General features: G+C 44.9%; 1 protein-coding gene across 1 annotated transcript in view; it reads right to left on the bottom strand.

Annotated features, from left to right (window-relative positions):
• The window catches only part of ADAMTS12 (ADAM metallopeptidase with thrombospondin type 1 motif 12), a 159,790-nt gene that overhangs the window by 47,277 nt on the left and 95,103 nt on the right, over positions 1 to 17,410 (bottom strand). Inside the window, exons 16-17 of the mRNA XM_045285263.1 lie at positions 15,592 to 15,802; positions 3,848 to 4,927 (exon numbers count right to left, since the gene is read on the bottom strand). Coding sequence (XP_045141198.1) covers positions 3,848 to 4,927; positions 15,592 to 15,802 — 1,291 coding nt within the window. The remainder of the gene's footprint in view (positions 1 to 3,847; positions 4,928 to 15,591; positions 15,803 to 17,410) is intronic.

The raw sequence follows: 17,410 nt of genomic DNA, 5'->3' as shown, positions 1-17,410 counted from the left end.
TACACCCTATAGGGATATCCAGCATTTTTAGGAGGACGTAAAAGCTTCTAAAGGAATGATTTTAAATAACATCTTCCCCTCAAATCTAAAGATTCATATTTTATTTCAAAATATTTAGGCTGAATCCACTGTGACTACATCATGAGAGGTATTTGTCCCTACAAACCCGAAGTATGCAGAATGCTCCCAAAGGCATTTAAAAAAAGCATTTCCTATGAACCAGGGATTTTTATCTTGCTTGAATCCACAAGCAATGTTCATAGAAGCAGCAGTCAAGAGATCAGAAGACGAGTTGCATTCTGTAAATATTCTCTGCTAGACCTCTTTAGAGTGTTGAGGAGCAAGGATGTTATTTGAGGATGAAGGTGTGCCTGATCCAAGCCCTGGCATTTTCACATGCATGTGAAAGTTGGATATTGAATAAGGAAGATGGAAGAAGAACGAATGTATTTGAACTATGGTGCTGGAGAAGAATATTGAAAGTACCATGGACCGCCAAAAGGACAAACATGCCAGTCTTGGAAGAAGTGCTTCTTGGAGGCAAGGATGGCATACCTTCATCTTACATACTTTGGGCATATTGTCAGGAGAGACAGTTCCTAGAGAAGGACATCATGCTTGGTAAAGTGGAGGGGCGGCAGAAGAGAGGAAGGTCATCAAGGAGACGGATTGACACAGTGGCTGTAACAGTGGGTTCATGCATGGGAATGGCAAGGATGTCACAGGACCATGCAGGGTTTCCTTCTGTTGTGCACAGGGTCGCTATGGGTTGGAACTGACTTGATGGCGCCTAACAACCACAACATGAAGCGCATGACATTCTCACCTCCCTATTCCAGCAACTCCACAAAAATGGTAGTTCTTTTATATATTGTAGGATCATATAAAAACAGAGGTAAATGCAGAGAGTAGTGATATTTCCTGGTTTGCATAGCAATGGATTTTTAGTCATGAGACCAGTATGAGTTCAAATTCAATCCCTGGTTCATGATGCCTGAGAGCATCAGATTTCAGTGAACCCCTTAACTTCTCTTAGCTTCAACCTCCTACCTCCTTATCTCTAAAACAGGGAAAAGATTTCCATTTTAGTAGGGCTGTGGTGTAGGGCTATGGTGAATACATGTAAATTAGCACAAAATATACTTCAAGATACACACACACACACACACACACACACTGCCATCAAGTAGATTCCAACTCACAGCAATCCTATAGGGCAACTGCTTCTTTGGTTTTCTGAGACTGTAAATATTTATAGGAGCAGACATCTCATCTTGCTCCTGTGGAGTGACTGGTGAATTTGAACCCCTGGTCTTGAGATTAGCAACTCAATGATTAGTCTGAAGTACCATCAGGACTCCTTTCTTCATGGTACATACGCTATGTATGCTCATTGTCAACAGCCTCCTCCTCAAGAACCCTTTAGCATTGATCAGAAAAGAAGGATAATGAAGGTGTGTGGGAACGTGAGACTATTCCTTCTCTTCTTTCCACAAATTGATTTGCTCTAAGCATGAAGATCAATTTTCCTCCCAAGCGTGGGTTCCTTATTTGTTATGGGAGATAAGATGACACTATGCTGAAAATAAAAGTAATGAATCACGTTTAAAATCAAATAAATATCAATACTAGTAAATACTAGTGAAATGCAAACTAGAATATTTGATGCATTAAAAGAGTTTTGGAGGTTTGCATTTACCTATTTTGCCTAGTTAGCAGTACAATCAATGCTGTGACCAATGATGCTGATCAACCCATATACCGAAGCCTTCCATGTGGTTAAGTTGTCCGTTGGGCTGAAATTCACTGGAGGGACAGCTAGTTAACATGGAAAAACTCAGAAATCTCAACTTATAGTTCATCATCCCACTGAAGAGTGTGTTTCCAGACACACATCATTAAACCTTTAAAAATCTTAATTTCTCTATTTATACACTGACACCCCCCCCAAAAAAAAAGAGACCTACCTACCTCCTAGGACTGTTAAAAGAAGAGACTACATACAAAAGTGGTTTGAAAATGAGAATGCGTTATACTTTAATGTGTTCTTCCTTTTATTTTAGCTCCAATTAATTCATTTACTGTAGCTAAGCAGATGAGTCATGAAATGCCCTAAAACTTCTGGCTAATTTGAAACAGGAACACTCTGACATCATCCCCTTCTACATTGTCAATATATTCTACCAAGTTCATACATTGCCCGTTCAATGTTCAAATAGGAGGGAGAGGATTTTTATGTTTCAAAGGACAAAATTAACTCTAGAAAGAGAAAAACATTTCTGATTTATGAATCAGAAAATGAGGATCAGTATTTAATCATTATGATTTTCTCTCTCTTTGACATTCTCTTAAAATAGCCAAATAATTTAAAAAATGTAAATACTTCAACAATCCAGTGAACCACCACCACCACCAAGACTCCTCCAAACAAAACAAAACACATAAAAACGCTTAAAACCCACTGCTTTGAAGTCCATTGTGATTCACATAGAATTCATTTAAAAAAGCATCTCATATTTTTATTCCATTTGTGATTTTTTTCAACCGGTCTAAACCATTATTAGATCTGTTTTGATAATGACTTTTTGATTGTCTTCCATCGTGGACATTAGGAATAATCTATGCTAGCTTTATTGTTCTCTATAGATCAAACAAAGGCAAGCAGAAAAAGGCTAAAATAGCATGTGGGCTGTGAATGGCTTCTCTTCAGATAAGCAGCCATCTAACACATCAGCTAAGTCCACATAGAAGCACACCAGCCTGTCTGATCCAAGGATTGTAAATAATAAAATCCAAATCCTGAGAGGAGAGTGGTATTAAAGCTTAAAATTTGAACCCCCAGTTTACAGAAGGTTATGTATGACAGTGGAAGCCCATAGTTTATTTGCAAGGTCCCCACATGGATTAAGCCTCTGGTGAATCTCCTGTGACCACAGTCCAGGGATATGAACAGCCTTGCCATCGGACAGAGAATATTGTAAAGTGGCTTACGGCAGATATAGTTACATTAAAATGTAATGTAATCCTTATCATTTAATCTCCCTTTTGACCCATTTTAAGTTGTTTCAGTTTTTAATACATTCTGCTTTCTTTTTGACTGGGGATCCATTTTTATTTTGCCAGTCTTTTGTATGCTTTTCTGTGTATGAAATCCAGGAGAGATAAATCTATAGAGACAGTAAGTGGATCGATAACTTCCTAGGGACATGGCAGGGGAGGTTGAGGGAAATGGGGAGCTAACCACAATGAGTACAAGAAAGGAAACAATGTTCTAACATTGATTATGGTGATGATTGCATAACTCTATTTATATGATTAAATTAGTGAATTGTATATGTGATTTGTATGCCAATAAAACTATTTTTTTTAAAGCTGAGTGGAGGCCTCTAGACTTAGTTTAATGTTGGTTCCACTCTATCTCACCACATTAGTTCTCCCCTGTAGATTTATTTATTTTTGCCATTTAAGGATTTGGGGAAGTACGAAAGAACAGCGAGGGCATGAACTTGATTATTCCAAGTGCTTTTTACATACTCACTCACTCACTCACTCACTCACTGCCGTCGAGTCAATGCTGGCTCATAGTGACCCTATAGGGCAGGGTACAACTGTCCCTGTGGGTTCCCAAACTGTAACTCTGTACGGGAGTAGAGAGTCTCATCTTTCTCTTGCTGAGCTGCTGAGAGCTTTGAACTGTTGACCCATGCAGTTAGCAGCCCAGTGTATAACCACTACGCATGCCATAGACTATATTTTATTACAAGTTCATATTGAAATTTGCAGAATGCAACCCTCCAAACTATTTCCCATGTAGAGTCAGGCCCAGGGTAAAAATACAAGTTCCTACCTCACTCCAGTTGCCCACGATCCAGTAGGCAGGGCGGCGGTCAGTGGTGAGCTGCTTGTGATTGGAGGCATTCAACAAAAAGCCCTCAGCAATCAGGCTCATTGCATCCTCCTCCGTCAGGACCGGCCCAGAAGTTTGCGTGAGATTCATATTGCTTGGCAGTTCTAGATGGTTATGGTTTACTGACTTTTCTGAGGGTGCTGGACTTTTTGTGACTATCTGCTGAACTCCAGGTGTGGCTTCCGTGAGAGGAGTGGGCCTTTGGCTGGGTGGCAAGCCTTCCATCACTGTGCTGATGGGTGACCACGAAGAGTCCTCCCTGAGATAAGGTGTTGGTGGCGGCCGGACGAGCAGCTTTGCACTTCTTACGACTGGAGGATCATTTCCAGGCACTCTGTCATCAGCCCATCTTCCAGGATTGCTTTCTTTGTTGTGCTCAGCTTGTTCACTACCCTCCCCCGAACCGCTCTGAATCTCCATTTCTGGATCTTTGGCCAAAGTCTTGTAGAATGGAGGCTCCTGCCAAGTGATGGGGTCACTGGAAGGGGAGAACTCCCGGCCACTTGCTGTTGTGGCTGACGGTTCTCCCTCCGAGGTAGAAACTGTGTGTGAATCGGAAACATTCTCTTCCCTTGACTGGGAACTCACAGGCCAGGCAGTGAGGGGGGGCTGAGAAGCACTTCCTGCTGGTCTGAGATGAGGGTCCAGCTCTGATTGGGTTGAACTCCTTTGCCACTCTTTCCCACCCAGGTCTCCTCGGGAGGCTGTGGTAGGCGTCAGGGTCTTGATTGTCACCGTGCTGCCACTTTCTGGCGGAGGCGCTGTGGGTGTGGCCAGTGTCCCGGGACTGGACATAGGTGGAGGGATGGGTTTTAAGGGGTCTTTCTCAGAGGGTGGTAGATTTTTCTCATTCGAGATTTCCCCTTTACTGGGTCTCAGAAATCGCCGACTTGAGGGGCATTGCCGGAGGCCACAGAGAGCTCGGCTGTTGGGTTTCTTGGTCACATCGCAAGGCTCATCGTTGTTCTTGGCACACTTCACACTGCGGATCCGCACTCCACCACCGCAGGAAACCGAACACTGGAAAAGAGAGGCAGCTGTTGGTCTCAGGGGAAAAGATGTGTGGTTCTCATGCCACATTTACAGTACACAAAGACTGGTCAGGTGGAAACGAAATTGTTCAGTTAAAATTGTTTCCTCTATCTCTAAAATTTGTGTCTGTGATCTTTGTGTTTTCTGCAGAAATTCACCTCCTGGATATTAATATGCATCTCCTAGAGATCTCTGGGGTCCAGGACCAATCACTCATTCTCCACAAATGGAAAATACACTAGCTGGTTTTGAGTGAATTCTGCCTGACGGCCAGCCTGTGTGTCAGAGCAGGACTCTCCTCCACACGTTTTTCAATAGCCAGTCTTTCAGAAGTAAACCACCAGCTCTTTCTTTCAAGGTACCTCTGCGTGGGCTTGAACCTCCAACTTTTCGGTTAATAGTTGAGTGTGCTAATCACTTGCATCACCTACCGACTACTACTCTGAAAGCACAGACCATGACCTTGTGAAACTGAAGAGCCTCTGGGCTTCTGATATTGGAGAGTGGGGCCTACAAAGCGTACAGTAATTTAGAAAAGTTATCAAATCTTTATGTGACGTCGCAGTGTTAGCTGTTTCCTAGCGTTGGCATGCCGTGAATGTACGATCCTTCCATCACCTCTAGACTCTCTTCTAGCAGTTATAATGTGCCTTCCTTTATAATTAGAAAAACCCAGACTAACCCACACTCTTCCCAGCACCACAAGGCCTGGGTCAGGTGGCATCAGATTAAAATAGAACCAGTGGTAAAGGTGGTCATAATAGAAAATTACTTACCTTTCCCTACCAGCTTTTTTTGTTTTCCACATGAACTGTTTCGAATAGTGAAATCAGACTCTACTGGACACATTTGAGGGCATTTAAAAAAAATTAAAACAATGAAAAGTTTTTTTAAAAAAGGATGAACCTGTGAAAAATAGATCTGCCATTATTCTCTCCATGTGTGGACCAAGTGAGTCACTTACATTGGTGTGAAATGGAAAAAGATGAATGTCTCCCTTTCAAGGCTGTTGTGAGAAGTAGCGACTACAGTCTTAATAAGGTACATTTGTCATAGAAGACAACTAATGATTGGACAGGTTTGTTATCACTGTGATAAAACAATAATAAGTAATAATAATGCTACAAGGCTTGGGGGATTCCTGGTTTTCCCTTTCCATGCAGAAGATCAGAGTAGCTCACAGAGTGACTTGCTACGAGAGTGGCGAGGTGAGGAGCGTCTGGGAGAAGCAGCTGGAGGGGTCAGTCTGGAAGATACTGATGGCGGTGACCCAAACAGCTCACGGGCATATTGCTGAGCGTTTTAGATCCGAATTTCCTATGGTGAACAGAGCTATGTGTTTTTTAATGTATACGTTTCAGATCTATATCAAAACAATGCTAGTAATTATTAAATAACCGTGTGAGTATACCTAGCCTCATATAATTATTAAATGATTATTTATATCATTTAATAATTTTATCATTGTTGTTATTATATATCTATTTGTGAGTTCACTTATCTGTCAGAACCCTCTCTGTGAGTATCTGTCAGAACCGTTGGTGGCATAGTGGTGACAAGTTGGGCTGTGTTCCACAAGGTCAGCAGTTCAAAACCAACAACTACTCCTAAAAGGAAAGAGGGGGCTTTCTACTCTCATAAAGAGTTACAGTCTCAGGAACCCACAGGGGAAATTCTACCCTGTCCTATGAGGTCACTCTGAGTCAGCATCAACTCGATGGCCGGGAGTTTGGTTCTGGGAAGGCAACTAACCTCAAGGAGTGCAGTAGGAGTACCTGAGAGAGAGTAACCCGGCAGGTTGTTTGCTGTCTAGGTGGCGTAGGTGGTGTGTGATCAGTTGCCAAGCTAAAGGTTGTAGTTCGAACCTATTCTGAAGGTCTCAGGAAGAAAGACCTAGCCAGTGGCTGCTGTAAAGATGGCAGCCAAAGGGGGGTGGGGTGGGGGTAGGGGTGGGGAGATGACAGCTACGAAAATCCCATGGGAATGTTCTATTTGGGAACACAGGGGGGCATCAGATTAGGATATTAATTGGGAAAAGCAGTTTCAAAAGGATAGCCCAAGGTTTAAACTAGGACCCCTAACACATGTTCTTTGGCTTCTTGAATCATAAAATAAGCCAACAATACAAACTTGAATCCGTGGGTGCTGTGGGTTGAACTGTATCCCCCACCAATGATATGTTGATGTTCTAACCATGGTCCCTGTGGGTGAGCTTAGCTGGAACAGGAGCAGGGCCTTTGCAGATGTAGTCAATTATCACAAGGGCATGCTGGAGTAAGGTGGGCTTGCAGCCATTTGGCTGATGTCCTTATAAAAAAGAGGAGACAAGGCAGAGACACAGATGTAGGAGGAAGACGGCCATGTGATGATAGAGGTAGAAACTGGAGCCAGGCTGCCATAAGCCAAGGAACTCCTGGGACAACCAGAAGCAGGAAGAGACAAAGAGGGATTCCTCCCTTCATGTCTTGAGCGAGAGCATGGTCCTGTCAACCTTGACTTTCAGCTTCTAGTATCCAGAACTCTGCAAGAACAAATTGCTACTGTTTTAACCCACCCAGTTGTGGTGTCTTATTGCCCACCGCCCACCCCCACTGTTGTTCAGTTGATTCCACATCGTAGAAACCCTGTGGAGCTGAGAAACTCTGCTTGGCAGTGTGTCTGAGGCTGTCATTCTTCATGGAAGCCTCCAGCCTCACCTTTTCCCCTTGGAACAGCTGGTGGGACCCAATGGCCGACCTTTCAGTAGGAAAACCAACGCTTACCTCACTGTGTCACGAGGACTCCTTTTTTTCCTTTTTTGTGACAGGAGGCCTATCTACGGAAGTAATACAGTGAGCAGCATCGAAACAGAAGCAGGTGTCACATTTCAATTCTACACCTGGAATCAACCGGACAACAGTGGAGCACCTAACTAAACACCACAACTGGATGGGTGAAAACAAAAGCAGGTGGTCTAGAATTCTGGACCGGATTCTGATGTGGGAATTCAAAACATTCGTCTGGGAATCATGGGGCAAGGCAGGTATCCATACCTTCTCCAGCCCTCTAACCTAACATCCATATCTGCTTGCTTACTGCAGCACCCAGCGGACTCCGGGTCTTTCGCAGAAGCTGTGTCTGCTATCCCTTGGGACGGCATCCTCCTGTGCTCAGTGGGGCCTTATTAACTAGCAACCAAGAACCAGGGGCCTAAAACTTAAGCTGCCTTTTTATTCAGTGTTCCACCAGGACACACTGTGACGCTTTGCATTCAGCCCCATGCTTCTTCCAGCACATCGCTCCACTGTGTTACTGTGTTTATCTCCTTAGGGGCTGTCAAGCCCTTCCGATGATATGAATGCAGCACACAGCACCACACTTCCCAGGCCATCTCCACTGCTGGCTTCAGAATTCTCAAAAACAATCTCTGCTGTGATTATCATCTGCCCATCGCTTCTAACGTGGAGCCCTAGGCCAGGCAAACAGCTTGTCAATCTGCTAATAGTCTCTCTGGGAGTTAGGCTCCTCTCACTTGCCACCACCCCTTAATGAAAGGCTTCTTGGGGGAGCCCACCAACATAGGGGTCCACTGCTAAATTTGCCAGCTCCACTCCCCTGAGCTGCACTGCTAGATGGAGACTCACGCTTGGCATCAAGGCTACAGTCCTGAGAGAAACATATGGAAAAACACAACTGGGCTTTCTCGGAGGGTTTAGTCTGAAATGATAGGTAGAGAAGCCTTAAAAACATGTCTCACGTGATAAAGAGAACTGACACGTGAGCTGTTACCTGCTTCAAACAAGGGCTCCTGTTTACTCTGGCATGATGGTGAATCACAGGCTGCCGAGCTGAGAAGAACTCATATTCAACAATTATAGACACCCCTTATTGAAAGAGCTGGACAGCTGGCGACAGAGTCCAGACAAAAGCATTGGCCTTCAGTAACTAAAGGGTTTGAACCCTTGGCCTTTCAGTTAGTTGTATCTAGTACTTAACCACTACTCTATCAGAGCTCCTTCCTTTCACAGTAGACATGGCCTTTATGCTCGCTGCAGTGCCTTCTGTCTGTAGAGCAAGGGGAAGCTTACTGGTGAGAATCAATGTCTGGTCTCTCCAGCCCCTCATGCATTCCAATCCTATGTGGCCCAGCATGGCACTCAATAAAAAATCCTCAGGATTCAGATAATCGATGGTTCTCTTCTTGTTTGATTGTTTTTGGCAGGCACAAGAAGGGCAGGTTAAATTCCCCCAGAGGCATGCCTGCCTTGGGAACCTTTGTCTCAGGTCATGCCAAATGCATTCACATGCCTCTCTAGTCCCAGGCGAGCGACAGTCCTTTTCTGAAATAAAAAAAACTATTTGAAAAATTTTGATTCTTTTGAAAGCGTTTGGTGGCAAGTTCTTATTTAATGTGTAAGTGGCTCTGATTTCTCAGGAATCAATATGCAGCCGCTGGGATTCTGGCAAAGTGAGAAAAGTCGACCTGCACGTGGTTTTCACACCCAATAAATGCTTAGAATCCCTACGACTTGTCCAATTCCTAAAACTTTCAGACATCCAAGACTATGTCTGTTCAGAGCAGAAGCTCTGTTGCTTGGATTCAAATCCTGGTTTGGGGCTTGGTGGCTGTGTGACCTTGGGCAAGTTTCTCAGGCACATTAACTTGCCTCAGTTTCCTCATCTTTAAGATGGGGCTATTGTAGGATTACATGTGATAATACCTATGGAGATGCTTAATCCACATAAAAATGCCCAGGAAGTACTTGCTCTGATTGTGTAATTAGATATTGGTTTATAAGATTATTATACCTTTTTTGTTTCTATAGAAGCAATGCATGAAGTCTTCCCCCTCCCCCGGCCTCCTCAAGGCTCAAGTACTCTTAAGATCCTTGAAAATGTGAAGATGCTAAACTCTGTGCTTACTGTCCTTTGGGGGATAAAATGGCCCTGAGCTCAGGGAGAGGATTAGAGGATAATGCAAGGGCCCGGATCAAGTCCTTCAGGATGTTGTTGACCTGGCATGGTTGACATAGCTTAGAAAATAGACCCTGGCCTTCCTCCTTATTAATACTGGCTACCATTTTCTCTCTATGTGCCAGCCACTATGTTAAGGAGCCCTGGTGGCATAGTGGGCCAAAGATTGGTCTGTTAATCACAGGGTCAGCAGTTTGAAACTACTAGCTGCTCCCTGGGAGAAAGACTAGGTTTCCTATTCCTGTAAAGAGTTGCAGTCTCAAAAACACACAGGGTCAGCTCTGCTTGGCCTAGCAGGTCACTTTGAGTTAGAATCGACTTGATAGCAGTGAGTTCTTATTTTATTTGTTTATGCTAAGTGCCTACATGGACCACATGGATTACATCAACCCTCATCATATCCCTGTCTTTGTAAATGAGAACAGACAGTCAAGCACCAGACCAGAGCGTTAGGGATTATCAGGGCTAAAAACCCCAGGGAAATTACTATCGCATTTCATCTAACACACATTTCATCATCTAATAACTTCTGGATGCCAGGAGATATAACACACTTGGTATACAATACAGGAAATGAAGTCTCTTTAAGATGAACTAATCTTCCTCCAACTGTGCAGTGAGTGTATGCAGTACTCAGATTAGAACCTGTGTGCATTCCCAGATGTCAGCCAGGACTCTTCCCACTCTTCTTCCTGCTTGGATGCACAAAGCCCGCCACACTCATTGACTACATGACACTTTCTATGGCCATATTCATTCATCCAATTCATATCCACCTACTGATATATTCATAACCTTCTATTCATCCAAATATCCATTCATCCATATTCATCACACACCCATCCAGCCAGCCACCATCCACCCATCCATCATCCATCCATTCATCTATCTATCCATCCATCATCCATCATCCATCTATCCATCCACCCATCATCCATCCATCCATCCATCCATCCATCCATCCATCCATCCATACATCCAATCATCCATCCTTCCACTCATTCATTCTCTCATACATCCACCTCTACCCATATCCATCCATTCATTCACGCATCCGTCCGGGCAAGGAAAGAAAACAAGAAGATGGTATCACTCCCTACCAAGCATAGCCCTGAGCATTTTCTAATTCATTCTCAGAGCCTCTGTTAAAGGTCTGATGGCATTCATTCAAGTTACCATGCATGGCTTCATTACCAAGTTACCAAGGTATGTCTTCAAGAAGAGATAAGCTTCCAGCTACCAGATAGAAAGAATCATTGAACCTCCCATGTTTCCCTTCTCACCCTGGTCGCCTGGTTGCACCAGGCTCAGTCATCACTGTGTCAGTCTTAGACTTAACATGCCGACTTCTGCTCCCCTTCATGACAAAGCTGTATTTCACCACCTCAATATCTAGAACATATAAACTGCTTGAAGAGTGGAAAAAATCTCTGCAAAACATACACACATAGTCTGTATTCCCAAAGACTCATACTTCCATATACTCATCTAAATCAGATCAAACAAAATAGCACCTCTGTTGGCCTGCCAACCGGAAGGAGAAGGAGGCTAAAGAAACATGGGCAGTGGCTAGTGCCAGCCAAGACAAAGCTCGGGCCCTCCCCCACAGAAGGGCTCAATTTCAAACCAGAGCTGGATCTGAATCAGATCCAACACTTACTAGCTGGGAGTTTTGGGGTGACTTAACTCTCTAAACCTCAGATGATTTAGTTGAGACTGGGGGTATTAATGAAATAAGACCAACCTTAGAAGGTGATTCCAAGGAGTATGAAATGGGACACCACCTCGTGTGGAGAGCATTCAACAAACCGTGGATGTTATCTTTACTTCTCTTGCTTCGTTTTACTAGAAAATGATTATCTGGATAGGGCTTATGGTGTGCTGGGCCCTGGTCTAGTGAGAACTCTGGAAATGTTTACTTATTTAATCCTCATTTCCTTTAGAATAAATACTATCATCTCATTTTATGAAGAAACGCCATATAAAACTAAAATGAGTTAGAGAGAAGATACAGCTCGCACACATCTAGTAAGTGGCGGAACCAAGATTTGAACCTAGGGAAACAGGCTCCAGAGGTAACAACATAAACTCAGAGCTAGACAGTATATCCTTCGCCAGCTTGGTTTTGGTCTACAGCCAAATAGAGCTCCCTCTTTAACCTTCTAACTTTAGAAAATGAGGTGGAAGTTTTGGATGGAATCCAGTGCATGGAGGGACAGGTCTTAGGGACAGAAGTTTTTCTGGGGTGGCCGTGGGCTTCCCCTAGTAAGACAGTCTTCCCTCTTTTAAGCCTGCAAGGTGTGGAATGATTTGCCAGCCTGCTTCTCCTCAGCCAACCCTCCCTTCATGGCTGGGGTGGGGAAGGTTCTTTAACAGAGAAGAGGTGCTCATGACTTGGCCTTTTCTCCCTCCCACTCTGGCCTGCTCAGGAAGGAAGGATTCTATAGGACTCAGTTTCTGGCTCCTGATGTGGAGCATCCATTGCTCGGATCCAGTTATTCCATGGGTTCAGACTCTCGCAAACCCAAACTAAACCAAAATCACTGCCATCAAGTCACTTCTGACTCATAGGGATGGTATGGGACAGGGTAGAATTGCCCCCCTCCCCTCCCTTCCCACCTGCCTTCCCCATAGGCTTTTGAGACTGTAACTCTTGTGGGAGAAGAAAGTTGAATCTTTCTCCCACGGAACGCCTGGTGGTTTCAAACTGCTGATCTTGCAGCCGGACAAGTAACCACTATGCCACCAAGGCTTTACTGAGGCTCCTCCAGGGTTATCGAGCGGGCTCACTGGAGACCAATTACTAGGCGATGCGGGAGCATGTTTGCTAGGATTAGTTGCCCTTGAGCTGATGCTGACTCATGGCCATGCCACACCCACCTCAGACTGCTCCATTGGCATGTGAAGGCTGGGGCCTTTTGAAGGCAGTTTACTAGGCCTGGCTTTGCAGGTGCTATGAATTGGGCTTGAAGCGCTAACCTTTTGTCTAGTAGCCAAGTGCCTAACTATTTCCACCACCCTGGACCTCCTTGCTAGACTACTTTGCTTCAAATAATATGGATCTCAAGATTTTAAAAAGCAGCTGATAAATACTGCACACACCCAGAATCACTGCACCATCTCTCTTCAAATTCAGCCGGGCATCAAAGCTAAGAAGGTAAAGAGACTTCATCTTATTCCAGATAGGCTGGAAGGCTGATATATACACTCAACGCAGAATCCAGAGAAACAAACCCTATACCGTCCATTTGATGCCCACTCCTGGTGACACCACAGGCCAGAATAGAACTGCTCCTGGGGGTTCTGAGACTGTCAATCTTTATGAGAGCAGAAAAGCTCATCTTTTTCCCACCAAGTGATGGGTGGGTTTGAACCTCCTATTTTTCAGTCGAATGCTTAATGCACACCCCCCCATACAACATTAGCAAAATAGCACAGTGGGGATAAAAAGAAGATCCATTCCATCAATAGTTTGGCGGTAACTTAACTTAAAATCCCTTTCTTTGTAACTATCCTGGATGGAGGTGCCAGCTCAGTCTGTGTCAGCTCAGTCAAGTAGAAGCTAGAAACTGGATCCCAGGTCAAATGTCAAGGGTCAATCCAATGACTTGCATTAAAAAACAAAACAAACAAAAACCAGACACCAGTAGTTGTCCCATGGTGCCAACCTCTGGTCCCTCATCCATCAGTGAAGGCAGGTCATTGTGCAGCCCTTAAGCACGCCCCCAAGAAAGAAGTCCTCCGCCAAGTCTGTAATTGCATTCCTTGGAAAAAGCCACGAGATTCTGCAATTGCAAAACCTATGAGAAGACCATTATTAACTGCCTCCATGTGGCCAGCACATTTTTGGTAAACAGATTTAATGGCCCAGGCACAATACCCCATTCAGCCTTATTGTGACAACACTGTAATTTAGAACAATTTAAGTTGGCTGTGAACTAATAGGCCAGGCCCGCCACATGCTGTCATCATCCCCTCCCAGGACCAGCAGCGAGAAGGCTCTGGCCTCTCGCTGGTGTGAGCATGTGCACCCACGCACACACCAGTACCCCGCCTGCCTGGATGTGCAGGGACACAGTCTTTGCACGAATGCGTCTTTTCATTGCCTTGCCCTTCCTTTCCTTCCCTTGGTGTTGGGCCGATCTCTCCCCGTTGATGGACATTTCTTATCAATAGGGGCCACACCTCCCATTTCTTTTCAGCTTTCCCTCAGATGTTTAAGACTGCACCCTGAAAACAAACAAGCAAGCAGGCAAACAAGCAACCAGAAGCTAAGGAAACCTGATTTGTGCCACTGAGTTAATGAAATAGTTTTGGAAATAAAGTTACTGAAGCTGCTTGGGGTTTTATGTGTCTGCTTCCAAACAGTGATCTTCAGAGATGGCCCTGTCTCTTACACAACACTCCGAATTCGTCTTTAGATAGCACCGCACCTCTGGAGTGCCTTTCTAGGCTCGGTCACGTCTCAATGTCACTGCTATTGTCGATGCTGACGAATAGCACCCCTACAGGATATGGTAGAACTGCCTCTGTGAGTTTCTGAGATGGAAACTCTTTATAGGAGTAGAAAGCCCCATCCTTTTCCCTTGGAGAAGCGGGGACTTCAAACTGCTGACCTTGCAGTTAGCAGCCCAACGTGCCAGCACTATGTCACCAGGGCTCCACTCTAGGTGATTTATTTCTAGCCAAATATATATACTTTCTAAACACACAGGCTTTTAGGGAAGTTGTTCATGTGGCTCTTATTCTCTGGAATCAAACATTTTCAATTTTCTCTGAAGGTACCTCCCAAGAGGAGTTTCTAGAAAATTCTAGTGAATGAGATCATGGTTATAGAAAGTGTATGGCTTCCAAATTAAGCCCGTAAGATGTCAGAATCCATTTACAAATAGTTTAAGAAATCATTTGTTTTCCAGCCATTCGCCAAGGCATTAGCTAAAATAAGTATGGCTCAGCCCAACTGAGGCCCGACTGAGACTACATGCCTTTGGGAAAAAGAAGGGTGCTAATCATACCCCATCACTCTGGGGACATGCTGAGGCCAGGTCGTACCAGTTTCCATGGTGACCTGCAGAAAATGAAATGCTCTAAGTTTGCAATAACCTTCTAACCCTCTGATTTCTAATTATACTCAGAGAATTAGATCAGGTTAATTGTGTGAGAAGATGCAACCCATATTTAATGTTTGTGTATGTGGCTAATAACAGCGAACATGCTAAGGTCGGTCAGACCTGGCCTTGACACAGACTGAATAGGTGTGTGATTGGAGAGGCTGCTGTCACTGTCAGGGTGCTGCCCTCTGTTCCCCCACTAGACAACACTGCCTTGGTTTGAGCTCATCAGAGCTCTGATGGTATACGTTGAGCAAACTGGCTCCTGGGGGTCAGGTAGGGAGCCCTCCTCGATGTACGACAAATAGTTTAAGACCTCGTGCTAAGCAAGCATCATGGAAATGCATCACTTCTTTCTCCTGGGTCGGCCTGAGTGGGCTCCGGCACACCCCTGGACATAACTGCCTGTGGGGCACATGAGAACAAGATCCTAGAAGAATGGAAAACAAGCAGGAGAAGATCCACATATGGGTGGTGGCGAGAGATAGGCCAGATGGTTGCTGGCTAGTGTGCAGTTTGACCCACGGTCCCTTTGGTGGGGCTGGTGAGGTAGGAATGATGTCACTTTCCCACAACCCCCCAATGCACCTCGCTCCAGTCGCCCACGGTCCAGTCCGAGGGACACAGGATGTCTCTGTTGCAGGAAAGCCGAGGCTTGGGCTTCAGCAGGTGCTGGCAGTCCTGCGTGGGAAGAGCCTGCTCATCGGAGCCCGTGGTCTGGATGCACAGCACCGTTCTCTTCTTCTCTCCGTAGGGCCCGCAGGTCGCCGAGCATGCTTCCCACTCCCCTGCCCACCACCTGTGGACAGACATGGGCAGGTAAAGGCAGATCCCCCAAAGCCCACACCGTCCCATGCAGGCTAGGCTCCGGGAGACACAAACCAGGCACAGAAGCCCCAGGTTACAGACCTGGCGGGGAGAGGGGAGTCTTTGAAGATGCTTCACCCAGGAGAGGGCATTCCAAGGAGAGGATTCATTCTATCCTAGCTCCAGAACCCAGCAGAGAACCTGGCCTACATCTTCGCTAAAGAAGAAGGTTTCAAACCATAATAATGGTAATCATGAAATAATAAGTACCCACTCATTTACAGTCGAGAGAACCGAGGTCTAAGTGTCTGCTGTGCAGCTGTAAGCAGGTTACTGGACTTCTCTGGATCTCAGGGTCCTTCTCTGTTGGGTTGCGCATAGGGTCGCTATGAGTCAGAACAGACTTGATGGTACCGAACAACAACATGATAAGAAACCAAAGGAACCTTCGCTCTGTTGATCTACCTTGTCTTCCCTCTGATATTTTCATGGGAGGACCAGCCCACTCCTGCATGTATAAAACGTCCGTCTCGAAGGGCCTTCATCTGAGCCGACTGAAAGTCTACTTTGTCTAATTGCTCACTACAGGGCTTTGAGCTGCGTCATCACAAAGGGATAATGGTCCTCCTGGCTTTCTCTCCCTGTTATCTCCTCCACAGTCCCCGGGGGACATTCTGCTTAGTTTAAACTGAAAAGGATCCTCTCTCTTTCCCTGCAAAGACTTTCCAAGCCCAGGGCTCAGGAGCTCTGGTCCACTCGTTCTCTGCTGTCCATCTCATTGCTGGTGTCTGCCATCGCCTCACAGCCTCCAGGAGACTTACAACAGATTGCTGTGGTCATGCTCATTGGCACATTTATATGTATGGGGAATTTAAACCAGAATCCTGTTGAAATGCTCTGAGTGACATGCAAAGAATTCCAGGAGTCAAGAGACCAGGTCTAATCAGTCAAGAACAAAAGCAAATGAATGTACCTTTTTAATTTTTGCCACGGATTTTCCTCTTACCTGAAATGACACCTAGCACACTTGACAGATAATGGCCTGACTCATCATGTACTCACTGCCTTCCGCATCTTTCCTGACCTGCTAAACACCGGTGCATCTTCTCACCCTGGTTTCAGGGTGAAAACTGCACAATGACTGGAGCTACCTCAGTGGCTCTCAACATAGTAGTTCATGGAGAACTTTAAAAAAAAGAGCACTGTCCACTTATCTGAGCAAACCAATTGAATCAGAATTTCCTGGAGGTAGGGTCAAAGTGAAAGTGTTTTTCGGAAGTTTTGGGATGTTTTTGCCAGTAAATGCAGCCAAGACCTGGAAACCATGAGCCTTCCAAGTACCAAATACATGGCTATGACTGACGTAAATATTTCCCCCAATGGACTGAATCTTGTGTTTTACTATGAGTTGTGCACTTAATAGAAGTAGAAGTTCTGCAATTAATAGAAGTAAAACGCTACAATGTAAAACTGTATCTTTTCCTATTTCTTCCTCCCTTTCTCTCTCTCTCTCTCAAGACTCTTGAAGAGCTTGTAGTTGTTCTTGAAATGTTAAATATCATTTGAACCATCATTTTCTCTGAAGTTCAAGGGATTCAGG

This window comes from Echinops telfairi, unplaced genomic scaffold (assembly GCF_000313985.2).
Source record: "Echinops telfairi isolate 266 unplaced genomic scaffold, ASM31398v2 ScPeMD7_7469;HRSCAF=8507_1, whole genome shotgun sequence".
Classification (NCBI taxonomy): domain Eukaryota; kingdom Metazoa; phylum Chordata; class Mammalia; order Afrosoricida; family Tenrecidae; genus Echinops; species Echinops telfairi.
This window is presented reverse-complemented; position numbering and strand designations above follow the sequence as displayed.